This window comes from Mercenaria mercenaria, chromosome 9 (genome assembly GCF_021730395.1).
Source record: "Mercenaria mercenaria strain notata chromosome 9, MADL_Memer_1, whole genome shotgun sequence".
Lineage (NCBI taxonomy): Eukaryota > Metazoa > Mollusca > Bivalvia > Venerida > Veneridae > Mercenaria > Mercenaria mercenaria.
Window position 1 is genome coordinate 7,343,859 of NC_069369.1, and position 27,355 is coordinate 7,371,213.

Below are 27,355 nucleotides of genomic sequence, written 5' to 3' on the forward strand. Positions count from 1 at the left end.
AAGTATACTTCCTTGAGGCCAGCCGCCAAATGTATTCTATTACAATGATAAATGATAAATGAATACAAGCCCGAACCGTGCCCCATATAAGTAGTCATGGAATTTTTCCGACACTGCCCACTTAATGGCGAGGAATTCAAACTTATGAGCCAGATAATTCCTCTTTGCTGGCTTTAAGCTCCTGCTTGCATAGACAAAAACCCTGTCTTTGCCGTCTTGATTTTGATAAAGCACAGCCCAAAGTCCTATTGAAGAACTTTAAACAGCATAAGCAAGTGTCGGGGGATTGGTTAGCTGATTTTTAAGTTCCTCAAATGCGGTTTGCTGGACTGCCTCCCATATGAAAGGAACTTTCTTGAATTTTGTCTTTTAAACTCTCTTCTTCTTAACAGGTTGTCCTATGAGAAAGTTCTTTAAAGACCTTGCAATAGATGCAAACCCTCTTACGAAGCTACCTAGCTATCACGTGGCAGAAATATGCCATTATAGAGAGCATTATTCTTGCATACCAGACGGGAATTACCGGTATTTTTACCGGTGCTGGAAAAATCCATCTTAGACCCCGGGGTATAAGATGACTCTCGTGCTTTTAATGACGTATTACGAAATACATATATGTGGAAGATTTATGTAGTTATTCATATTTTATTTCGAAAAACGGAATAAAAATCCAATACCTTGGCAGTTCCTGTTTGTTCTTGATAGTATATTTCTCGATTCAAAACACGTTATTTTATCAAAAATTCATAAAGTTACGCTGCAACTGATAAAACAAAACCGGAACTAAACATTGTTATTTGTCTTTGAAACGCCATGACGTCTTTCCTGTTTACGGACGTTGGTTTCCCGGGCTTTGTTTAAATACGCTGCTATAAGAATAGTTCTAAAAAGAAAGCCGTCCGACTATTATTATATCTTGATATCGGTATGCAAGAAAAAGATTCTGTCACTGGTTATAGGTGCAGATGGGAATATCCGGCTCTCGGGTAACTGTTTAGGCGGTAACTCGGTAGGAACCTCGTTACCGCCTAAACAGTTACCCTCGAGGCCGGAAATTCCCATCTGCACCTATAACCAGTGAAAGAATCTTATATGACGTCGTTCATGATGTCAAATGATCGCATGATGTCCAATTCATTACTACTCGAATCAATCAAGTTAAGCGTGGATTCAATAAGCATGTTAGGTCTTGTATTAGGATTCATTTTGTCAGTAAAACAGACATTATCTTAAATTTTCATTTTTTTCGTCAACACTTGAATAAAGCATTTGATAAGATATGATTCCCGTCTCGGCAGGTCGGTATTAAAATATGACTTTTGTTCGAAAACAATGAAAAAGACCGAAGCTTTCGAGTGACATGCACGTTTTTTACTTTGCAGTCTGGTCAAGAAAATATTGGCAAACTAAGAATTAGCTATCCTGTCGCAATTAGCTCAGAGACTCTTTCTAAATGAAACTTCTTTGCTATCTTATCTATGTTACGTCGCGGTATGTGCACTATAATGTGACTCGACACGCATTACTGTAACAAGTCACTGAAAGTGAAATTTGAAATTAAATGAGGCTAGACCTTTAAAAATAAACGAAAGGCGCTTCCTGGGGAAAACTATTTAAATCAAATCCAAAATTCCTGTCACAAATCAAATGGGATAATTGTTACTATCTTATTAATTTGGCATGGGAATTTACTTACTTTATGACTGTCTATATGTGCCCTTTCCCTTGATTTAGAAGTGAATGCGGATACTGTTCAAAGTCTCGGTTATGTTGAACAGTAGTATAATGAACCGGCAACTGATTAGCTTATAATCATTTACTGCGTTAAAACCGTGTATTGTGGTGATTGTAACAAGATGTTAAACCTAACGGTACACGGAAGTTACATAGACATTGGTTGAACATCAGCTTACAGCATTTACTATCATGAAATATGCAGATTAAGGAAGGACTTTCGCTAAAGTCACATTGTTCTGGCAGGTGGAGGTAGAAAACACGTATTTAATTTCTGAATCAAGTGCAGCTTTAACCTATAAACGGTTACCAGGCAATGCCGTTACTTGGTTTGTGCACGAGTACCCAATTGTTTTTTGAAAATAGCAGCAATGCTGTCCATGTTGTCCATTACATAGAAGATAAGTTAAACATGAAATGTAGTCTGCTCGACATTTTCCTCATTGAAAGACGATTACATTCAGAAGTCATAAAATAAACTGTTTTCTTTTGTGATTCACAATTATGCTTAAACATGATACTATATAACGGCCCCGGTTAATACGATAGCCCCCGGGAAAGTTACAAAGACATTATGAAATAACCCAAATAATGAGATTATAATACAACTGCACTAAAGAACAGATGAGGAAAATATTTTGAGTACTTTCGTCTATGTACATATCAACTTCATTTCTCTTTTCGACAACTTCATCTAATTGCTCAAGACTAAACTCCTCAACAACAAAGTTAACGCTTTTCCACTTTGGAAAGGTATCTCCTTGTCCATTCTTGTCAACTACGCGAAATTTGCTGACAGAAATCAGTGGGAACTCTGTGCCATGGTATTCGCAGACGCGGCCAAGCTATTGCTGACAATTGCTGTTGCCACAAAAAGAATTGCCATCATTTTTCAGCGCATCATTTTTGAATTTAGGAAGTGGATTTCTAGTCCAACTGATTCGCTTTTGTACTGCTTCGTCGATTACTACGTGTTGAGTGCCTTAAATTTTACGGATATCAGACGACATGCAAATAAATTTGCTGCACTTAAAGCATTGTAATTCCTTCTCATCGTCAGTCATTTTCGATTTGCTTTCTTTATCCCGTTTTTCTTCCGCAAGCTTGTTACCTTTTTGCACTTTTATTAACTGTAACTTCCAAGCAACTAGATCTGTCTCAATATAAGTCTGTAATTGTGGATCAATTTCATTCATGAGTTGCTCCAGCATTTTATTCTTTTCTTCCTTCTCAACTATCTAGGACCCTTCTTCCGTTAAGACATAATATTTGCTATTAACAGCTCTAGCTCTTCCTGAAACAAAAGAACACACAATTCATATGTGAAACTCCAAACAAAATTTCTAAGCTAAGAAGGAAAATAGATGTTCTTTTTATACGCCCGAAAGGACGCGTTATATGATGACGCAGGTCGTCTGTTTGTCTATCTGTTAGCAATTTCGTTTCCGCTAAATATCTTAAGATTTTTTTACCTATAATCCTCATACTTAATATGGACATTGCACATTGGGAATAAAAATACACTTTTGATTTTGAAGTCAGTGGGTCAGTACAGAAAGCTTTTCTGCTCAATATCTTGAGAACCTATTCACCAACGATTCTGTTACTTATCTGGCATATTGGCGATAGACAGCAAATATCTATAATTGATTTTTAAGTCAGTGGGTGAAAAGTCAAGGTCACAGTAACTGTTACTACAAAACAATTATCTCCCATTATCTTGAGAATGCTATGACCTCTACTCCTCAAGCTTGACAGACTAATTGCTCATGAATAGTATATGGAATCTACTGATCTTAAGGGCAGAGGGTCAAAAGTCAAGGTCAAAATGACTGTTGGTACTAAAACATTTTCTGGTCAATATCTTGAGAAGTCATTCACCCACGATCCTCCTACTTATCAGGCGTTTTGCCCATAGGCAGTAAACGACTACTATTGTTTTAAAGTCAGTTGGTCAAAAGTCAAAGAGTCAAGGAGTCAAGGTCACAGTGACTACTAGTACAAATACAGTGTCCGCTCAGTATCTTAAGAATGCTTGTACCACCGATCCTTAAACGTTGCAGACACATTGCCAGTGGCCAGTAAAAAACTCTTATCGAATTTGAGGTCAATGGATGAACGGTCACGGTCACAGTCGCAGTGAATGATCCCTAATGATTTTGAAGTCAGTGGGCAAATCTCTGACCTTATGATTCCCTAACTTGATTTCTTTGTGCGTAGTTTGCACCGCACAGAGAGGTGATCCTGTTATATAAAAATTTGCGAGATCCGTAGCGTTGCGATTCGCATTTCAAACATATTTTTTTATGATCCTACTTGAAATGAAAAAGCATACATGTAGTATAATAGTATAACGCCATATAATATTTTATAATATCAACCATTAAACGAAAATGTACAAAAATGTCTTCTGAATGTAATCGTGTAAAGCCGGTTTACATTGTAATGTTCTGTATTTTATACCGTAAAATGAATTATTAAAATGTAAAATAAGAAAATTAACAATATCAAATGAACTGGAGAGAGGCTTCCAAACATACGTATTACAGCTTAATAATGAAGACTATACATGAAGTTATAGTCTGTAAGAAAACAGATGTAATTGTGTTTTTACATATCATAACGAAAAAAATATCCTATATATATTGTATACTTAGACATTAGAAAACAGTAGTATCCGGTTGAAAACCAAGACACTGCTTGCCAATTTAAAGATCGAAACATACTTATTTCAATCCTTTTCTACCAGATTCCGTTATGTGCACTTCAAAGACTTACATTTTCAGCCACCAAGGAGACAGACCATTGGTTAAAAGTTGAGAAACACAGTATAGGTGCCCGCTTGAGGCAAGTCATGACATTATATTTACCTCCAGACTGTAATCGAACGATCTCATTTGTCACATGATCAGGTTACACTTTGTAATGTCCAAACCTTCTTCTACAATAGACGTAGCAACAATGAGTTTATGGTGTCCGACTCTGAAGTATTCCAACACATTCTTCTGCTTGTGTCTTGTTATTCCGTGAAATAAAGAAATCTCATTTAGATAACTTACTTTAATGTAACTTTTATTGAAGATATTCGTAAAAAGGAGCATGACATAGTTATTTAAAGATAAACGCACGAGCCTAAAATAAATAGACTATAACATACTCATTTATAAACTCCGTTAAGTTATAATGGAACCTGAAACGTTAATATTTTCAATATTGACGTTCACATGTCATATCGGTTGCGTGGCTTCATTGGTGACATCAGTTTCGTGTGCATCGTCGCGTTTAAAATATCTTTAAGGACGACATTTTCAATTTTACTCCGGCTAATGAACAAAAAATATATCATTTTAAAAATAATAACAAGTGTAAATGCGTATGTAATTTAAAGATTATTAGATTTGTATCGAGAAATGTGCACTTGATTTTTGGCGAAATAATATTGCGAGCAAAAAAGTAGCGCAATACTCCGCTGCAGAACTCGTGCTTATTTCTTGAAACAAATCTAATAACCTATAACTATTCTGCACCAAGGAACACATCACGATAGGAAGTGACTGTATGGGCATCGGAAGTCTTGTTAAGTGTATTTGCTTTCTAAACAATATTATATGGAAGTTCCGATCGGCTATTGCGGACTGTTTGTCCGCCTGTCCCCCGTCCTTCCTATGACATGTTTAAACGTGTATCAGTCACGTTTGGCAGAACTGTACCGAAAAATGGGTAACGGATGAATACCATTTCATTCACATACCTCCTTTTTCATTTGACATTCCCTGACCAACACACTCTTTGGCATTTAATGGCTTCAGAGAATCCGTTTCATTCAAAAGTGCTTTAGCCAGCTCACGAGTTTTACGGACACAATTCCTCTTGTGTGATCGTTGTTTCCAAGTGTGTTGTTGATCAATTCCTTGGGTTTTAACAATTTTGGACTTTCCGGTTCAGCATCGAAGGTTTGGGCCTTCAAATCTGTATTAAAATGAGCAGTATAGTGAGGTGATGCTTATAACTTCGATATCCATTATTATATATCTGAAACCTGCTTCTTAAAATGCCCATATAAGGAAGGTTGCCCCGTCAAACGTCGTCCCGCCAATGTGGCAATCGTCGACCTGCAAAACATCGCACCGCTTGACCTAAGGGCCTGAGTTTAGCAAGGCGCTAGCTGTATAATTGCGGGAATAAAAAAATATATTCGAGTGTTAAAGTAACTGCTCCAATAAGATCTGATATGAACCTTGCCTACCCCTCTCAGCCAAGTGTGACATTGACTTTTCTGATAGAGATCTTATGTATTCTCGCGACAATCCATCCAATGAGGCAAGCATAATGTATTTTCCCAATGTGCGACAAAGTTATAATATGACCGGGCGGGCAGGCAGGCTGACGCACACACGCATGCATACACGCACGCATATTACCCTTCATCTTTCTGTATTTCATGAAAAAGAATTCTTGTAATTACCAAGTCACTGATGGACTCACTGATGGAGTAAAGGTTGGGGGTTAGTGCTGAGAGGTTGGGGAGAAGAGGGGATGTATGACGGAGCTATTTCCTCTGGTAACACTTAGGGTGTCACAAAAATATATACCTATTACAATCTTACAAAATTTTATCCCCAATTTAATTAATACTATCATGATATTCTGGAAGGCGAAAAGACAACGTTCTGCGGGGCGACATTCGGTTGGGCGACGTTTAGTGGGGCGACATTCAGCGGAGCAACGTTCGGCGGGGCGACATTTAGTTGGGCGACATTCGGCGAGGCAACGCTCGGCGGGCGACGTTTGGCAGGGCGACACTCGGTGGAGTGCCACAAAGAGATTTGTCGTTGTGTCGCTGCGACAGAACGAAATGACGAAATGGCACATATCAACCGCCGTAATAAACAGGTACATTCTAGTAAGATAATAGAAAAATAATTATTAGAGATATTGTTTTAAATACGAATAGTTTTGTTGCTTTTATTCAGATATTACCTTTACACGTTTAACTAAAACATCAGTATTATGAAATTCCAACGTAGTAAAAGTCCAAATAATGTTATTAGAATGGTACACTTTGATAGACCTAATGTAAATTAATATAAAATACTGACAGTTATACAGTATGAGGCTTAATCCAAACGTTTGCTGTACCAATAAATAAACAAAGTAAGACATAACTTTTTGTCTTATACAAGATGTAACTTACTTTCGTATAGTCTTAGGAGCATCTTATCTGTTTTCGTTGTCCTCAAGTTTTTCTTGATGCTCGTTCATAAACTCTACAAGAACTGCTTTTGCATCTTTAATTCTAGCATCAGCATGAATCATCAATGATTTGTTGTACATCTAATAAATAAATAAATAAAAAACAGTTAAAAATAAAGTTACACTAGAAATGTATCCACAAACTGGCGTGAATTAAAACACAACTTCGAATACCAGATTATCTGCTGAATGATACTGCTTTTTATTGTTACACTTAGAATTGGTAAAAAACAAGGATAAATATCAAACAGGGAACGTCACGTTCCAAAAACGCAGCCTCCCAAAACGTTTACCCAGCACGCGGACGCACATGACCAACACACACACACACGCACACACACACGCAAAGCAGACACGTTAGGACAAAACGAACAAATAAAGGAACACAGTGGGGCACCGCCTTGGAACGGTCAGTGGCAAAACCACCACTGAGGAGCTTAAACTGGTTTATGGTGCGCACCCAACCTCACTTTTACACCCACCATGTTCCAAAGACACGGGACAGTGTAAATAAAAGTAATCCCCGCCAGGTGAATCTCTAACAAACGTAAAGGAAACAAAAAGGTATGGCATGTAAAACACAAAAATGCTCCTGTATATTTATATATTACGGAAGGTCGGTGGTTCTACCCATGTGCCCGCTCGTGATGAAATATTGCACGGAGGGGCACCTGGGGTTTTCTCCACCATAAAAAGCTGGAAAGTCGCCATATGACCTATAATTGTGTCGATGCGACGTAAAACCCAACAAAATAAAATAAATAAATGTATAATTATATAAAAAGCAAACCTTAAGAACCAGAAACGTATGTACCGTCAGGCACAATCAAAGAGGGAAGCATAGTGTCCAACTGTAAACGAGTTGAACACTAAACATGCGGTATGTCTCAAAACAGTTGGGTCGTAACCTCTTTTAATAAAACGTTTTATAATTTAACCAAATACAGTTGGAAAATTACCATGACCCATGTCACCTGTTCTCATTACAAGCTGGCCAATCAAACTCCGTGACCTTAGAAATAACCTCTGACGTTAAAATTATTCTTTCCTAATTGAGGTGACTATCCTATCTGGCTGAACGCGCTCCACGGATTACATATTACTAAACCCGAGGATGGAAAAGTGGCGTTGTTGAAACATGCCAAACATCTTATTTGTCACAAAGATTAACATACGTCGTTACCTTCGAATGCATGGTCAATATGTGAAAACAAACCCATTGCGATCCTCTCATTGTGCGCAACAAATTCACACATCGAATGCCCGGATGTCACATTCACGAGATTTAGGACAGATACTATTAAAGCCATGAATTGCTTGATCAATGACCACTAAGTGTGTTGTGTGCGGGGACGTAGACTGTTAGCGCATCAGATCACTACATTAGGATGTAAAACAGAAGAAAATGAAGCGAATATATGTCAATAAGGTAGAATGGTCTTGTCCTTGCATCCAATCCTGGGGTTCAAGACACTGATGACCAATGTTTAAAACAGACTTTGCAACCAAAATTTTACAAGATTGTCATTATATATTTATATAGATGTGCCGTAGAAGGAACTTTTGTTATGCTTTAACTTGTTATATACCTATATTAACCCTGTCAAAAATACGGCTGGTATTTTAGAAGTAAATACGAACAGGCAGAAAAAATCCATAATTTACCTTTTGCATTGTATGTTGCCGGAATACTTTCATTTAATATGCATGACCTAACAGAGTTCTATTAATAGCGCACACAAAAAACTACACTCAGTTCTAGTTTTACATCGATTAATTGTTAAATCACTGAAGATTTTGTTCAATAACAATACGACAAATCACTGAAGATTTTGTTCAATAACAGAACGACAAACCAAAAAGTGGAGGTATATAATAAAAGGGTTATTATAACAGGAGCTAGATCTGGGGTTGTGTATTCGGCTCTCGTCGGATCACACTCGGTGCTTGCCCTCCTCGTGTCATCCGACCTGGCAAAATTCACTCGAGCCGAATACAGCATCACAGATCAAGCTACTATCATAATAATCCTACTATCTTGGTCAAATGCAGTCGGAAAACATGCATTTAAAAAAAATAGGACAAAATGTGTTTCATCTGATCAAATCTATAATTTGATATGTAAATATTTCAAACCAATGACAAACTGTTTTTACAGGAATATTCACGTTGCAAAAATGTGGTGTCTTTATTATCACACACTAGCGCATGTATGAACAAAAAGTTAACACAATACAAACAAGTTTATTTCATTTACTTTAGATATTAGTAATACACGTTTTGGTCTTCTGACAAGCCATTTTACATTCTCGTGTGCTCACAAAGACTGGTCCTACATTACACATCCTAGGGACTCTAAATTAAATGCTTATAATTGTTTTTTCTTTTTTTCTAGGGCATGAAATATTCAAGATATGTGTGACACAAAACATTTGTCTGACAGAAGGACGGACGGGCAAATCTAAATGCCTGATCGCTCAATCAAAGGACACGTAAATGTGCCGCAGAACAGACTTAGTATTATATGCTGCATTTAGTAATTTGTTGACAGCAGATCAAAAACGCACTATAGCAAGTATACATGCTTTCTAACTATTTACTATGGAATTGTACTGGCGCCAATATCGGTTTCTAAAAACCACGATTTCTTTTGCAAAACAACATCACTACCAACACCATTCGACTTAACTCATATGGCTTTGGCTAAGGAACCGTGCACACACATGCACGCACGCACACACACAATAAATGTAAGTATGATCTTAAAATGTATGCTTCCGTTCATAATTCTATAACACAATACAACTAAAAATACAGAGGTTATTATAAAGTTTCAATAATGGGTTTAAGTACTAACCTAATGGGGAAGTCGGACGCTGCAAAGTTGAGCAATTTGTATGGCCAAACTAAAGAAGTTTATAACTATGTAGTAAGTATCAATATCTTTGAAACTTTAGCCAGTAAACAATTTTTTGAGTTATTTTCAAGCAATATCCAATTCATTACTCGTAAAATCTATGAATACCTGCAAATGTTCCTAACACGGAAACATCATTCTGCGAACACGCTCCGAAGAAACATCACTAACGCCTTTTTAAAATCACTGAGCCAGTTTTGAAATGAGACATCACCAGCGGTGGATGGTAAACGACATTTATCAGTTAATTCGGTCATGGGTGGTAGTTCTGCCAAACCTGAAAAAACAATGAAAAGAAACAAGAATGGTTACAAATGTAGCAACATATTTATAGTAGTTTTATACATATGTTGTTAAATAAGTCGTGGTACCAAAAATTAGGTCGTACCAATTGCTTACTAATAGGAAACTTCAATTAACGATACGTTAAACTTGAACATATATCAAAAGGAAACTTCAGATAAAGATTGGGAACAGCCAACACAGTTCATAAATTAACATCTGCTTAATGGCTTTCAATGTGTTTATTAAAAAATTGGAGCTATGTACAAACTTGATAGAGGTAGGTGTAAAGTTTCTACAGGTTATACTTGGTGAAGATCCACCGAGATTTTGAAGAAAGGTGTGACTAAATGCTATTTCTATTTGGTGGTCTGATGTCTCCTGTGTATGATTTAAGCAAAATGTATATTCTGAAAGATGACAAACAGTTGAGTACCCAGCAATAATAATCGCTCACAAAAAATGAAACACTAATTGATCTTACTTACTATTTTAAACATTTTTTTATTTCAACTTACTTGGATGGGTAATCATATATTGATCTATGGCATGCATGTTTTCCAAGACAGCTTTCCTGTACATGTCGTTGACCCTCTTTTTAGCCGGCACAATATCTAATTGACGAAACATACCTGAATTTCATTTCAAAACTAATACAAAGGCTCTAACTATATGCATAAATTATGTTTTCATTTATTTCAACCATCTGTAGAGTAATTATCACTATCATCGAGTTTGCGGTGTTCTGTTTTCTTACCAGCATAGGTAAGCAAAGTAATGTACATACACGGTTCGTGTTTCAGCGGTAAACTTCAATGGATGACGTTGGCGTTTAACAGTAGAGCTGTAAAGGCGCTCGCTACAGTTTTTCCGGACGGGTCGATATTTACCCCAACACCGTGCCAATGTGGTTGTGTTTCTAATCGATGTACCTCACTGCAGATTTGGAGCGGTCTTCTGCGCATGCCCAGAAGTGATTATCTAATGTCGCGTACGGCAAAAATTCGCAAATTATTGTATGTTCGCATGCATTATGTATAATATACTGACTAAAGGTTAGGGTAAGTATCACCATGGTTAATAAATATATACATTTAAAGTACTTTTAGTTCAAATTGCTTCAGTCCGACATATACTGGAGTCTGTAATTTATACCGGCGCTCCAACCCTGCATTGAGTCACAGCTGTTTCTAATCCCGTACCGTACCCATACCGTACATCCGTATTCGTAAACTATAGGTTTTGTTCGTAGAAAGGCGGAAACTTTCATCGTTCTATACCATCAAAATGCTTCAGAAACACCTTAAAATCGGCTTATTAAGAAATCTGCCGTTTGATAATTTGATATATTTCTAAGTCATTTGCTCAAACACTGAAAGAGTATTTTGTACCAACCTGTGTTGTATAAATGCCCGCCACACCCCACCTTGCTGTAATTTGATATAAGCGAAATCTAATATGGTGACCTATCAATTTTCTTTTTGTTTTAGATTAGGTAGACATAACCAAAGGTATGTGCAGAGTTCGATTAAATTCTATTATGTGAAACTCAATAAAATAGCAGAAGTACCAACTTAAAATTGATAAAAATATGCAAAAATAGCCCTTGGGTCTGCTGAACAAGTATTCCTTTCTTTACAAAATCATTTCAATTGGATTTCTCTGAGCATGTTTCAAATAGATATATTGTTTTCCGTTATAAAAATGCTTAGATATCAAATTTATGCCGATTATTGTATTTTACTGAAATATATTTTAGGATTATAGAAATTTTGAATATTGTTAAAAATAGCACCATATCTAGAGGCAAATTAAATTGAAACAAAGCTGGTGACCTAGTATTTTTATTTCATTTTTCAATACATCATAACACGATATTTTAATACAAAACATTTCATCAAAATCTATTATTGAGAAAAAAATTACGAAACTGTAGCGAGCGTCCTTAAAATAGTGTAACGTATTTTCATATTACATTTTTCCACAATTATGTAACATACTACGGCGTGCTGTTGTTGTAGCTTGCCTAAGTCTAATTCTGAAATTTCTGCATACCTTCTCATATGTATTGTTATTGAAAAACCTGTAAAATTAATATGTTTGACTGAAAAGTGTTAAATAGATAAGATGTATCCTATTGTGTGGCTTATATATTGAACAATTTAGTTGTTGGTTCGCTTGTAATAAAATGTAAAAAATCATTACGCTCTTTAAAATTTGCTCTTCATGTATTTCTGTAAGTCCATTTTGTTTCTCCTAACTGTACATAAAAATGTAGCATCCAAGTTTGCTAGTAGTTTCTTCATATGACACATGGCCGCTTTAGGATCTGTATGTCCTCCAACTCCCAACGATGCTGCAAGGCCCACAATCTGAAGAAAGTTAAAAGAAAAAGTCGGTCTAGTTATGGCAACAAATCACATGGTCACTAGTTTTCATGTAGAGAGCGTGCTCTAGTCATATTCATAAATGGTAATATATATTCTGCATACAATGAAGTGGTTTTCATTCTTATATCAATATCTTGGTACGTGTAGTAGATCGCAAACAAAAGTAGGACCTTAAACTGTGGAAACATTGTTGTATGTATTAGGATCGCTGGCCACCACTACTTGGCTTTTCACTAAGAAATATTCACCTACTGTTTTCCCATTATACCTTCAATCTGGGATACGAAACAGTAATATTCTGAAAAGAAGAGAGAATTATCTCATAAATGCTGTTTTATGATGCAATACTGAATGTTCAATAAGATAAAAAATCATAAAAATATGCTAATGGCATTTTGTTTTGCTGGGTTTTTAAGTCACGTCGACACAATTTTAGCCCTATGGCGACTTTCCAGATTTAATGGTGGAGGACAATTTCAGATGCCCCTACTGGCATCATTTCAGGCACGAGCGGGTATCTTGGTAGAATCACTGATCTTCCCTAAGTAAGCTGGATACTTTCGCCTCGTGAAAGAACTATTCGTCCTTTGTGGGTTTTCAATCCCGCAACGGCGAGTTATTCGATGCTAGTGATCGTAACCACTCGACCACGGAAGCCCACCAACGTATAAGATACATAAGTTTAATCCGAAAAGTAATCGTTTTGTGTAAGATTGTTTTATGTGAAGAGTTTTACCATTTGTTTATTATTTACTTGTTATCATGGTTTAATCTGTCTTGATGGCTGAGTATAAACACATCAAAACCATATTTTTAACAATTTAACAACGTAGTGGGAATATAAAAGTGTAACTTTTACTTTAGAGAGACATTTGTAAGTGACTTTAGAATTCCTAAATTTGAGTTGTAATGAATCCTAAATTGTGTCCCATCATACGAAAAACATAACAAAAGTCGGGCGGAAAGTTCCTGCTTGCAAGTGCATGCATTATTTTGTGTTCTACATAGGTAAAATTAAAACATTGCATAACATTTGCTGTAGAATCAATTTTCCTATGTTCACATTTAATAATTCTTATTATACTGTCAAACTTATTATGATATCAAATTTCGAAGTTTAGGCCTAACAGTAAAACGTTTTGTTGCTATCTCACCTATCTTTATTTCTCTTAATCAGTTTATTTCTGAAGAGTTCACTGCATTTCTCTCTAGGGTAACATAATTGACACTCGATGGAATGTTACTTTATTTGTAGCTTCATGTTTATATTTCTGCATTTCTAGATTTTTTTTCCAGAAAATATGTTGCATGATTTAGTTTAGTTGGAACGTTAAAAGGTAAAGCAAAAGTGACAAACCTGTAAAAGCGGAGAAACAGCAACATTTCCCTGCAATTTACGGTCCACATAGCGACCCATGATTTCATTGTAACGATGTAGATCGTGCGTGTGGTGACATTCATCAAAACAATTAACGAAAATATTGCGAGACCGTCTATTTCATTCGTTTTCAATGCGTTGAGCAAAAGTTGAGCTGTAACTTCTAGTATGTCTCTTCTGAAAAGACAGTGAACATTTTCTCTTGTATGCAATTAATTAAGATATGAATTATGTTTAACATAAATACCAGTGGTAACTATATTATCAAACACAAGCGCATCGAGGAATACTTTGCTCATCCTTTCATTTTTTTTCAATTGTGTTTTAAAGGTAATTCTCACGAATATTCGGTAAGTTGTTTGATTTCCTTTGTGGATTTTAAGGCAGAAAGACAAATGACTTGTTACCTAAGAGGGTCTTATAATCTTTTCCCGGAAGAGAGGAAGGTTATTCTTACTCTTAATGCTTTAAAATGCAAACTTTTTGTAGTTCTGCCAAATCCTGTTGTAAAAACTTGAAGTAAAATATTAATATCAACATAATTTTGGACATGTATCGCACAACTGCTAATGTTTAATTTTAATATCATTCATGGTGAGGGGAAAAGAAGAGGTTGGTTTAGCGAGAATGCGATGCGGTATATGAGGTTAATAATGATTGAATTCACTTTTCTAAAAGTTGCCAGATCGGAAAACAACTCAAGGTGAAGCAATTGTGATTTTACAGTACGATTTGAAATTTTGAAATACCTCATTCAAAATGTTGATTTTGTTTTCATCTTTTTACCTCATCATGTTAACACCTAAAATTTAATTTGAATTGACAACGAATATAAACAGAATAGATCTTACAAGTTTTAAATAGGCATTAATATAATTGACACTCTGCTCAGCATATCAAATGAAAGCCATTATTGTATCACTTTTTATGTCTTTTTTTTTGCCTTTATTTTGGCAGTGGGTGACTCCTGATGAAATCTTCCTTACCAACTTTTACACAACCAAACGTGACACGTAGTACAAGGTTCAAAACAAAATTTGACGAAGTTGATTTGCCTTACATATGTATGAAGTCCTTCAAATACTGCTTTTTCTCTCTTACATGTAAGACACTCCCGCTGATTACTTTAGTCATGTAAGCAGGGAGAAGTTTACTAAACACCTTTCCTTGCTGGAAGGCTAAGGCTTCATTTTCAACTAAAAATATCACTTTTCCGTCCTTCTTTTTTCGCAAGAGTTCCTAAAACAAACAAAACATACATAAACATGCTATGCCTCAACTGTCTACAAAACGCGTCATATAAAGTGTCAAAATTATGTATCAATTATAAAATAATATGCTTCTTTTGCATTTTCAAGTTCTCAGAGAAAAATACATCCGATTATGCTATTTTGAAATACCCCTTACTTGCTTAATGTATGTGTTTGAACGGCGGAAGGATGTCAGAACAATAGGTTTGAATATCCAATACAATTACAAATTAATTACAACACATCGATCACTTCTTATCCTAATTTTTCCTCCAACTGAAAGTAGAACTATCATGATTAGGCGATATTTCGTCATATTAGGTCATGTTTTGCAAATGACATTTCATGAAATAATATCATTCTCGTTTAGTATTTTTACACGATACATCTAGTTCATGACAAATTCCTGAATATCACTTTTAAGATATATTTTAACTGATCTGTAGTATCTTATAAATTAAGTTCCATTGATTTATAAGTATGAGTTTGTTCAACCACCCCGTTTAGTGTAAGTATATTTAACAGATGAAGGATACTGATAATGTTTGCTGACGTATCATTACAGTCGCTGTGTTTATATCTTAAGAAAGCAACTTCCATATAAATGTATATGTATGTATCAATGTTTACCTGCACTATTTTACAAGCCACTCTAGTCTTGCCGGTGTTTGTAGGCGCCATTACAACAACGTTTGTACCTTTCATTCCTTCTTCAGCCAGCTCCTTTTGATACTCCCTCAGCGAAATGTTTTCGTCTATAACACTTTCGATCACATCTTCATCTGTAATTCAAAGATTTATTTGATGAATGAGGCTAAAACTATTATTTTACATCTACAGTCACTGTAACAGTAGGCATTGCTGTACAGCACGCTTTATACTTAAGTGAAGTTTTTAGTTATTTTATTCATTTTAGAAGTTAAGCCAGTAAATTTTGTTTTTGTTGGGTTTAACGTCGCACCTACACAATTATAGGTTATATGGCGACAGAGAAACTGCAAACTGATATCCTTAAATTAAATAACTTTCTTTTGCGACAAATTATATAGTCTAAACCATATCTAAGCCGATAAAATCTAAGCCTTGAAATATCAAGCTGTTATTGCGCCTACTGTCTTGCTAACTATCTGCAAGGGAACTGCTGAGACTCCAACATGTATCTTCAAAGCCATCAATTAAAATCATAAACTTTTCCCAGTAAAAACGTCCTTAAAATGTGGGCAAGGGTTTAGTGTTGTTTACTCACTCCTTGCTAGTGAATGACTGACTGTTGAATTTACATAATATGATACCGTAAAGTCATTAAATTTCAAGAGCTCTAAATATCGCGTTTCCGACCAAATCGGCTATTTCATGGAGATATGAATTCATGGGTTTCAATTCGGAAGATGAATTAGCGTGTATTTGAATTGTTCTTTGCCGGTTTGATTTTATGGAGTGACCAAGTTGCGAAAATTAGCCCCACGAATATCAATGATTTCACAGTAAATTAAAAAAAAATAATAGAAATTTGGTCATCTAGCAACTACTACTCGGCCATTGGTAACAAACGAACATTAAGTCATGAAATAGATATTAATTATATATTAATGACTTATTGGCCTTGTTAAATATGATGTTGTCTTTATAAGAACGAGTTATTAATATAAGCTTGTGTAAAAGTACGCCATACCTTTAAGTTGAAATTATTACTAAAGCGGGGAAATTATAAGAGGTGAGTCACGACAAGAAATTTCGTTTCAAGTGCTATTACTTTGGTATAAGCAGACAACATTATTAATTATTGGGTTTGTTACTGACCCTCTACGGAAATATGTAGGGTCAGTATGCTTTATAGAGAGCTCGGCGAACAAACCCAATAATTGATTTGTTTTATCGACCATTTAATTACTTCTTTTTTGCTTTATCAGGTCAGTGTTCAGGAATTTAGCTTTCTGCAGAGCATCGACTTTAATATTTTCTCCTACTCACTTAATAAATTTAAATTTATAAGACAGTAACCTATTGTTCTATTTATCCTACCTTTTGATCTAAAATCATTCTTTAATTAAATTCAAAATTTACAACCAACTTGATCTGAGTCTCCCTTGCATAGAAATCTAAACATTAATACGCCGAACCATTACAAAAATAGGTCTTTTAAATCAAAAATATTATAAAGTAAGAGCTGAAAAACAAAGGCTCACCTTGTTTTGCTTTGTGCCCGACCTCTCTGTTCTGCCGAACATTAATGAATAATTATAATTTGCTGCCAAGTGAAATTTTGTCCGAAGTTCAGTCATGTCAGTTGCATGCCGGATTTACCCATCCTTACCAAGCAAATGATAGACGTCACTTATACACATGCCGCTTGACAGAACAAATAGGCAACCCGTTTCCTCGATGATTTTATTCAATAACACTCCATTCCAGATGCACTATATTTCTAGATTGAAGTGAAGAAAGCTAAAATCCTAAACAAACGCTAACATGAGTCACTTTCCGTTTCTCCAAGCGTTTCCGTTATAAAATCTTTTTTGTAGTAATTGCAAATACGGTATGCATACACTATACATTTGTACCATGGTCTCACGTATCTAATAAAAGCGCATTTATAAAATTATAATTGCATAAATATGTCTTTTTTGCAGTTATTCTCAAAAACCAAGATGGCGTCGTTTTAAGAAAAACATCAAAAAGTAGCAATTCTCATGTAGGGTCACCCACTGACCCTCTATAGAAATATAGAAGGCAACCACGTGACACTACTCAACCAATGAAATGGCTAGAATCTGGTGGGAAGTAAAACAATAAATTATGCTTTCACGCAACATGAAATATTGTTTATCTCGTCTTCAAGCATTTGAATCAATTTGTTGACTACATTTATAACATCTTTATAAATGGAATTGCAATCTTTAGCACAATATGGTTCTATAAATGAAAATGACAAACAGTTTAATTTTTGTCATTTGCCACTTATTCTAACACGATCTACAGCAACTGCTATGTAAACATATAGCAAACAGCCTATATATGAATCTTCGATAAAATGTAGCTGCTCCATTTCACCCTACGATTGTAACATAAGAGATTCTACTCTGCTTCCATTATTTGCCGTTTAACTACTCATTTTTTTCAGAGCTAGATATTAGTAATACAATTTGCAAGACAAACAATTTCTTACTGATATTTATTTATTAGTTAGAATCAATTTTTACCGTGGGAAAATGTTTGCCGGTCTAGACTGTAAATTTCAACGGCACCGTGTAAAATATAGAGTGGAGTCGTGGAGTGGAGTGGAGTCTGGAGTCAATTTTGGAGTGGAGTAACTGGAGTGGAGTCTCGGTGCTTCCGAGGGATCTACTTTTCAGATTATATTTACTTCACAACAGCGGGTGTTAAGTGCTGTGTGGCGGCCGTAAAAAGTCGCCCCGACTTCATCTCAGTGTTGTTATATTTTCTGGTCCTTCGGGATCATTGATTTCAACTCATTTAGATTTGAAGATACAATACTGCTTAAGCCGGTGCTAGGGGGCGTGAGCAGTGTTGCATTTTCCATTACTGCTCATGAACAGACTCAATCAAACCGAGTCTGCAATTTTCACTGTTTGCATTGTTCTCGGTGCTTCCGAGGGATCTACTTTTCAGATTATATTTACTTCACAACAGCGGGTGTTAAGTGTTGTGTGGCGGCCGTAAAAAGTCACCCCGACTTCATCTCAGTGTTGTTATATTTTCTGGTCCTTCGGGATCATTGATTTCAACTCATTTAGATTTGAAGATTGAATACTGCTTAAGCCGGTGCTAGGGGGCGTGAGCAGTGTTGCATTTTCCATTACTGCTCATGAACAGACTCAATCAAACCGAGTCTGCAATTTTCACTGTTTGCATTGTTCTCGGTGCTTCCGAGGGATCTACTTTTCAGATTATATTTACCGTGGGGGAATGTTTGCCGGTCTAGACTGTAAATTTCAACGGCACCGTGTAAAATATAGAGTGGAGTCGTGGAGTGGAGTGGTGGAGTGAAGTCTGGAGTCAATTTTGGAGTGGAGTAACTGGAGTGGAGTCTCTGGAGTGGAGTCAAGTTTGGAGTCAGTTTTGGAGTGGAGTCAATTTTGGAGTGGAGTCACAGGAGTGGAGTCTATTTTGGAGCCAATTTTGGAGTGGAGTCAATTTTGAAGTGGAGTCATTAGAGTCGAGTCTCAGGACTGGAGTCACTAAACAGTGGTCTCTTAACGAAACGGTCTCTTTCTTAATACTTTGATTGATAAAATGGGTCTTAAGACAAATGGTCTCTAAATACAAGTGGCCTCTTGAGCTAGATTTACTGTATATCTTGAGGAATTTTATGAGTGGAGTCTGGTGTTTAATGTTGGGAATTATTTTTGATTGAAGTCTTTGGTTTAAATTAATTAATTTTAATCATTTTTGTGGTGTATTGAGGAATGTAATATTTCCTTGATTTTATAGTCGAAGAAAAAAACATTGGTTATAACTGTGTTCATCACGGTTTTCCTTGTTAAAAATGATCTATAAGAGTCTGTGTTTTAGACAATGGTCATTCTTGGTAACATAATGGTTTGCCAAGGGTATTAAAGTCCCAGAAACACTTTGGATGTTATAATTTCAAGTAGCATTTATTTCACCAAGAAAGATATCGGCATTTTTTGCTGAAAAATATAATCCTAGCATTGTTTTTTAAGTTTTAAGTATACAACAGAAATACAGCACGGCATTGCAAAAAAATAAGAAATGTTTCAATTTAATTGTTTTTCGTGAAGAAATGACTTAAATGCCATAGAATGGTATATAGTAACGTTGTTTTAGAGTAAAATAAAACACAGTTATATATCACAAAACTATCAACAAAAATTAATGTTCTGTAAGTAAATTAAAAGAGTTACTGGACCTTTAATGGTTTTATATTTACCTTTCTAATTTATACTTTTTTATTAACTGCCTTTTGGGTATGATGAATATTTGTTTTAATTTTGTAGCATCAATACTGCTAAATTTATTGATGGGTTACAGCGACCCGTAACCACCTGTGACACCCCCCCCCCCCCCCCAACACACACACACACACACACACACCCTCCCCCACCCCCGATAAATCAAGATTGGTCAGCGGGCCTTAGATTCATCAGTCCTTTGTTACCCTCATATATTAGGAGAGACTAGAGTGTGTATTCTCTTGTGTCAGTTTATCAGGGTAAGCTGTCATCATGTACCATTATAAATATGACTGGTTTGTTGGAATATGGAGGGTAACGGTAACATTATTCATTGGTTGTCCTCATAAATTAAGTGGTCATCTTTGTCATTGCTATGGTACACTCCAAATATGTAGGGATAACACCTTATTGTATAAAAAAAGAAGCAGATGTACTTTTTTTGCTCAGAGTTTGGAAAACAGGATCACTTGCTTTGGTTTATACACTATAATTTAACAATCTTTTCTGGAATATTTAGAAATGAGTGACTTCAGACCAGAAGTTGACTCCAAAATTGACTCCACTCCAGAGACTCCACTCCAGAGACTCCACTCCAAAATTGACCCAAAAATTGACTCCAAAATTGACTCCACGACTCCACTCCATATTTTACACGCAGCCAATTTCAACTACTATAACAGTAAGTAACTTATAATCCATGTTCGAATTGTCCAGACTCCAGTGTTTACGTACTTTATATGCCAAAATGTCCTTGTGTGTATTTCACTATTTGTGTATTCGAGTATCATCATCAGTCACATGTTTTATTCATAGAAACTGCATAGACTTCAGAAGCTTTGAATAAAGTATTTATTTCTCAGACCCAAGATGTTATCGAAAATAAGATTTTTCACAGTTGTTACTACTTTATACTTCTAAGAAAAATTTGAAAATATCGGAAAATTCCGTTATGCAACGCTTTTCCACCCGTGGGGAGATGTTTATAAAGCTTACGGACCGCCGAATGACGTATCGAGCTAAACTGTAGTGCTGAAAAAATGAAATAATTTTATCAGTTAATAAAATATGGGCAGTCGTTCGGATGCGAATAATTAAATCACTCGTGCTAGGAAAGCCTGCCCATATTTTATAAACTGATAAAATATAGGGACATATTTATCATTTCTTAAACATATGTCCTGAAGTTATGATTGTGTTCTATGCACATACGGTTTGTGCTTACATGAAGTTAGCTATCCACTTAAACTACGAACTGTAACATAACTAACAAAATCCCACGAAATGAGAATCGTACATACAGTTACATTACTTGTAAGTTTATTCTTTCTTCAATGCATGTATTTTAGTATGATCATTCAAAACGGTATCCACTGACAGTGAGGAGTGATTATGAGGTTATTCAAACCAACTTTAAGTTGAAATAATTTTCACTTTTGTAACAGATATGACAGTCAGGGACCCACACTTTCTAGAGCATTAATATACACGTTACACATAGTCAAAATATTATTTTCTACAGAATCAACTCCAAATATTAAGACCATGACATTCGAAATCAATATCATGTAAAGAATACAAAATATTATAAAGCAAATTGAAAACGACTCTTTGTTTCATGTATGCAAAACAACCGCTTCTTTACTTGTAATGATAAGTCCTGGAAAGATAACACAAACGCCATTATCAAGAAGGAAGTTTACAACTAACAAATGCATCATTTCTATTGAAATCCATAGTTTTTGAAGCATAGTAAATATTTCAGTAATGACTCGTTTTAATGGCTTACAAACCTGTTAATATGTTTATATAGACACACTGTTACTGTTACTATCCTAACTCGGCAATGCACCTCATAAGGTGAAATGCTCCACTTGCTATTTCATTATCGAACCACTTATTATGTTCGAGCTGTCAAATTGTATGACTGCTAACTTGTTGCACTCATTTACACATTACTATTCACAGAAACGAAGACATAATCGTTGGTATCCTCGGGGCCATTGGACTTCTTAAGGTATTTGACCGATTGTGAAAAAAACAACAACAAAAAACAACAAAAAACACCAGCTCTTTTTGTTTATGCAGAATGTTTAAATCACCAAGTAATTCATTTGAATAATACCTTAAAGTATTCCTTGAGTAGTATTAAGTCCTTCATGTTAAGTGCCTACGCCCTGCTGCCATTTTATTTTAAGTGTGCTTAGCATTATGCATATACTGGTTGCTTGTATTATGCATGTTTTAGTTGCTCATTGATTTGCTTTATATTTTAGTTTGTAACAAGTACATTTTGTATGATTTGTCTGCTCTTTAGTAGTTATTCTTTTATTGACTTCTGAAATGCAGCTGTTAATCAGTCCATAATAAATCTGATTTGATGTGGTAGATGTCTTAAACCATTTTCTAAAAAACGCATTAGTGTTCTTTTTCAAATTCAGTTTTTTAACCTATATTTGCATTTAACTAATTTTTAGTCCTAGGTGTATTTCAGGTTTAACCAAATGTGTATGTATAACTCATGTATTACTCATTAACTGTGATTTGCTAATGTTGTAACTCTATTTAATAGGTACACTTCTATTATGTTATTAAATATACTTTTGTTATTTATGTCGGTCAGTAGCTATACATAGCTAATGTTGTCTATATATGTAACACCGACTTTAAATAAAATTTGTTTCTGTATCTGTATCTGCGTCACTAATGCATAGCTTACCGCTGTTCTTTGAATGTTAATATACTTGTATCATATTTAAGTTCAATATATGTTTTTTTTTTCAGTAGGAAATACAATCCTATCTTAGATTAATTAGTTCAGTGCGAACCCCTTTCAGGGTCAGAAATGTTCAGTTGAGAGTACCCTTGGAAATATAGCAAATCATCAATCATTTCCTTTATCTTTATTTCAAAATTGAAAATGGATTACAGACTAATCCATTATTCAAAGTAACAGGACAGCTGTAACAGGACAGCACACTTTAAAGGGCCGAATACCAAACGGAGCCTCCTTCTTTTCAGCTGAACTAAAGGCCATTGATTTGGCATTGAACTGCATTAATGAATTAAAAACCAGTTAATTATATTTTCTGATTCACTTTCACCTCTTCCAGCTATAGATGGCATGAAAGATGACAACCCTATTGCTCTTCAGCTTTTAAATAAGTGCATTCTACTGTGTACAAATAATAATATTGTTTTCTGTTGACTTCCGTGTCATACAGAAATTCGTTGAAAAATTCTCATTTTAAGCTACTTCTTCCAGATGTTAAATCTATTATTTACAATACACAATAAGTTACATTGAATAAGACCAAACCTTGGCAAATGGCTTTATAGCAATAGGATTATTCGTCAAGCAGAAATTATTTTAGCTCGGTGCAGAAAAGAGCACATCCGCTGTATCCATTCATACCTGCTAAAACATAGACTGTTCCAGAACGTGAGCCTTGTTTTGCACCGCCTGGTAAGCACATATTGATCTACTGTGTGGGCTATACTCCAATGCAAACTAAGTACCACAGTCGATAATATGAAAGAGTTTTTTGATAATGTTAATGTAACTTTCAAAGATGAGGTTAAAGTTTTTATGGCACTGACCTCCAGATCATAAGACAATCAAAAAAAGGAGAATATTTCGATATCAGAAAATTATTGCTATATTTCTTAAGACGGCTTTGAAACTTAGTTACTTACAGATTATGTTATGAAAACACATAAGAATTAGTTTTTTTACTAGCTTTTCCATTTAATTTTGAAAAGCATTTGTAACTGAGTACAGGGGGTAGACTGGTGTATTGTTCAAGAACACAGGCGGCCCGGGAGCGATTCTTGACTCGGGCATGTTTGTGCTGTAAATTAGGACATTTTTTGCACAGAGGACAGGATATAAACATTCACAGCAATTCTAAAACCGTATCATTTTTTTTTTGTCATAGACTTTATTTTGACTTATATGTTTTCAGTCAGAATTTGAAAAGAAATACTTCAACAAAATGGTAAAGGGTTTTGATTTTGATGGGTGTAGCGTCGCGTCGACATATTACTGGTCATATGGCGACTTTCCAGCTTTGAAGGTGGAGGAAGACCATGCATCATTTTTTCAAAGGCGGGAACCTGTGTAGAACCACCGACCTTCCGGAAGCCAGCTGGATGGTTTCCTCATATAACGGAAAGGGTTCATACGAGGGCCCTTGAACATGCTTGATAGCACTCGAACAAACAGAACTTTCAGGCATTATTTTTTGATGCTAGGCAACAGAAAACCTTTGAGGTAATTTAAGAGGTTTTCGTACACTAAAACTTTCAAAGAAAATGAGTCAATATGAATTTAATTGTAGATGTATCTGTGACTACAAAGATTTATACAATGATTTCATTATACATTAAATGACTGGTGTAGGTATATTAACACCATCTAAAGAAAACAACATCTTATTTCTGTCTAATGCGTTTGAAATGTCGCCATTTCTAGCCTTAAAGTAACTATGAATCATGTTAATATGAATAATCGTCACGCACTAGTACAATACGCTCAAGTTCCGTAGAAGATATTTGTTCAATCCTGAAATTAACCTTCTTCCAGATTTTAAATACTTGGCCTTTATTGATCGACCGGTCAATAACTCGTACACGCTTTATTTTAATTAATGGAAATTCGGTCTTTTTAAACTCGAAAACACCGCCGATAGGAACTTGGCATTTGTCGCACATAATATTGCCATCAGATTTGAAATCTTCTTCCTCATACCTTGGATCAGGACTTCGCAAAAATATCAGCCTTTTTTGAACATCCTCAGCTATCACAATATGGTGGTTAAGCTGAAATCTACGTAAATCTGTTGTCAAACAGATAAAACTGTTACAGTTATAACAATGCAGATGTTTCACACCCGGAGTGATATTTGCTAAAATAGTTCGTTCTCTTTGTTGCTCTGTTGCAATTTTCTCTTCTTGCATGGTTTTTAATTCTTGCGTCCAGCGGTGTTGGTTCATTTCGGTATAGAAACGCAGATCTGGAATTATTCGGTCCATCACCCTCTCCCGTATTTCTAGTTCTTCTTCCTTTTGAATAAGACTCGAACCTTCTTTGGTTAGGACATAGTAGCTACTATCTTTAGCTCTAGCACGACCTTAAATTCATAAACGTTTAAGAAGACAGTCAAATAGTTCCGCTTAAAAGGAGTAAAGCGATATAAAGCAAACATTTTATAATATTAAGGTAAAGATTGCATTTCTTTAAAAAAAACATGATGAAATTTAAACTTTACGACGGAAACATAATGTTATTTCTATCCAGCTAAGTGACTATGCAAAACTTGGATAAAAAAGATTTCATATTTGTAAGCAAAAGAGTAAAAAATATGTTTAGAAATTTCCGATGTTTTACGCAATTTAGATATGGAGATATGGTAATGCGTTTGAATAGTATACACATGACAGATCTACAGTTTAGTGTACTTGTACAAAATAGCATTACTATAACACAAGCCAGATTATTTTCTTCAAAGTTCATATTTGAATTTGCTCTTGAAACAATGAAACCACATTTTGTCCATCAAATTTAATACACGTTTATTGTACAAACAAAACCTTCTATTAGATTCACATTCTGTCATTAACGGAAAGGAATGATAATGTTATGAATACCATACCTCTTGACTGCAAACGAACAATTTCATTTTTAACATGCTCGTATCGAATGACAAGATTACATGCTGTTACATCTAAACCTTCTTCTGCCACTGATGTAGCAACTATTACTTTATGCCTTCCATTTCGAAAGTATTCCAATACGTCGATTTGTTTTAGTCTTGACATCTCTTGAATAACAAAACACATTCTGATAGTACACTAATGTGTGAGGAGAAAGTAATTCCAATTTTCCCGCCTTTGTTTCATTTTTCAGATAAAATGTTTGTCCTTAGTGTTAAAATGACGTTACATACAATGTAAGATATATTGATTTTATTTTTGTTGGCTTATTTTAAAGCCGTTAAGATGACTGAAAGTTAACCGAAGCAATGTTCTTGGGTTCCTTACCAGTAATAATCTATTTTCAGTTGTAAGGCAACATTCCCTAATATTACAGTGTGGAAGAAGAGTGATATTGAGTGCATGCGTATTTGGTACTTTCTTATATCAATCTTAACATGATCATTTTTGTGCCTTCAGTTACCAATACGTATGTTAGAAATACATCTGGCAGGAAGAACTTCTTTTTATAGTGTCCTGGAATTCTTGAAGCGGGGGTAATAAAGATTGAGGGTTGTCGCGCAATTAACTGTTATAAGCTCCCTAATGGTGTTTTGCCATTGACCGTTCGAAGGCGATGTTCCCCTGTGTTGTTTTAACGTTGTTGCACACGTTATAGTAAATATGGAAACACATTGTAAAGTACGAATATGATCTAGTTAAGATATAGCAGTTAAAATCCCATGAAACTCTACACTATGTACTCGGTGACAGCACCAAAGAAAACACCATTAAGGGCAGACGGACGAAGGACAAGGGGCAAATATACAGTCCTAGGGAGGGATCTAAGAATTATTACCATACCCCTCCCCCCCCCCCGCCCCCTCCCCAACCCCCAGAGGAAAGCGCGGTGGACGGGACATTAAACATAGAGTGTGTCTGAGCAGAAAAAATGTCGTAAAACATAAAAAATTAGCCTTAATATAATTTTTGAAGGCCTGATTCCTGATTATTATAGATGAGACACAGTCATGTCTTATCGTATGTTGATAAATATTAGATATAAATAGAACAATCAAAAGATAAATGATATGAAGAGCAACTTACTTTTCCTACCAAGAAATTCTTTGGCATTCAGATTTCTCAGAGATTCTTTTTCGTTGATCCAGTTCGTTATTGCCATTGCAAGATCTATAGTTTTAGTAAATATTATGCATCTAGCCTCTTTGCCCACCATATGTCGCGCTAGAATTTCTTCCATTTTCATCAATTTTGGATTTCCAGGATCCTCAAAATGCTGAGAAGTTAAGCCTGAACAAAAACAATGCACATAAGCTATTTTAGTGGCAGTAAAATTCACACGTCGTGATGTCATATAAAATAATAAGCCGAAATTTTCAGTTATTTAACTTACAAACAAGTAGGACTAAACGTTTATGTCTTATGTATCAGTTATTGTTTTACGAGTGTCATTTTCAAAATTAACAATACCCCCTCCCCCCACAACAACAAAAAAACAACAA

At 35.4% G+C, this 27,355-nt stretch overlaps 1 protein-coding gene and 1 long non-coding RNA gene across 4 annotated transcripts in view; both read right to left on the reverse strand.

Annotated features, from left to right (window-relative positions):
• Positions 1-904: 904 nt before the first annotated feature.
• Positions 905-17,682, reverse strand: LOC123546420 (uncharacterized). The gene is made up of 10 exons (XR_008372314.1): positions 17,391-17,682; positions 15,835-15,986; positions 13,934-15,193; positions 12,392-12,558; positions 10,705-10,800; positions 10,013-10,181; positions 6,929-7,068; positions 5,486-5,703; positions 4,605-4,749; positions 905-3,028 (listed from the first exon to the last, which is right to left on the reverse strand). It is a non-coding gene; the product is annotated as an uncharacterized LOC123546420 (long non-coding RNA).
• Positions 17,683-24,453: 6,771 nt separating this feature from the next.
• Positions 24,454-27,355, reverse strand: part of LOC123546421 (antiviral innate immune response receptor RIG-I-like) — a 31,353-nt gene continuing 28,451 nt past the window's right edge. For all 3 annotated transcript variants that reach the window (XM_053550782.1, XM_045332673.2, XM_053550781.1), the window contains exons 14-16: positions 26,940-27,143; positions 25,793-25,960; positions 24,454-25,270 (exon numbers count right to left, since the gene is read on the reverse strand). In XM_053550782.1, coding sequence (XP_053406757.1) covers positions 24,636-25,270; positions 25,793-25,960; positions 26,940-27,143 — 1,007 coding nt within the window. In that variant the 3' untranslated portion in view covers positions 24,454-24,635. The remainder of the gene's footprint in view (positions 25,271-25,792; positions 25,961-26,939; positions 27,144-27,355) is intronic.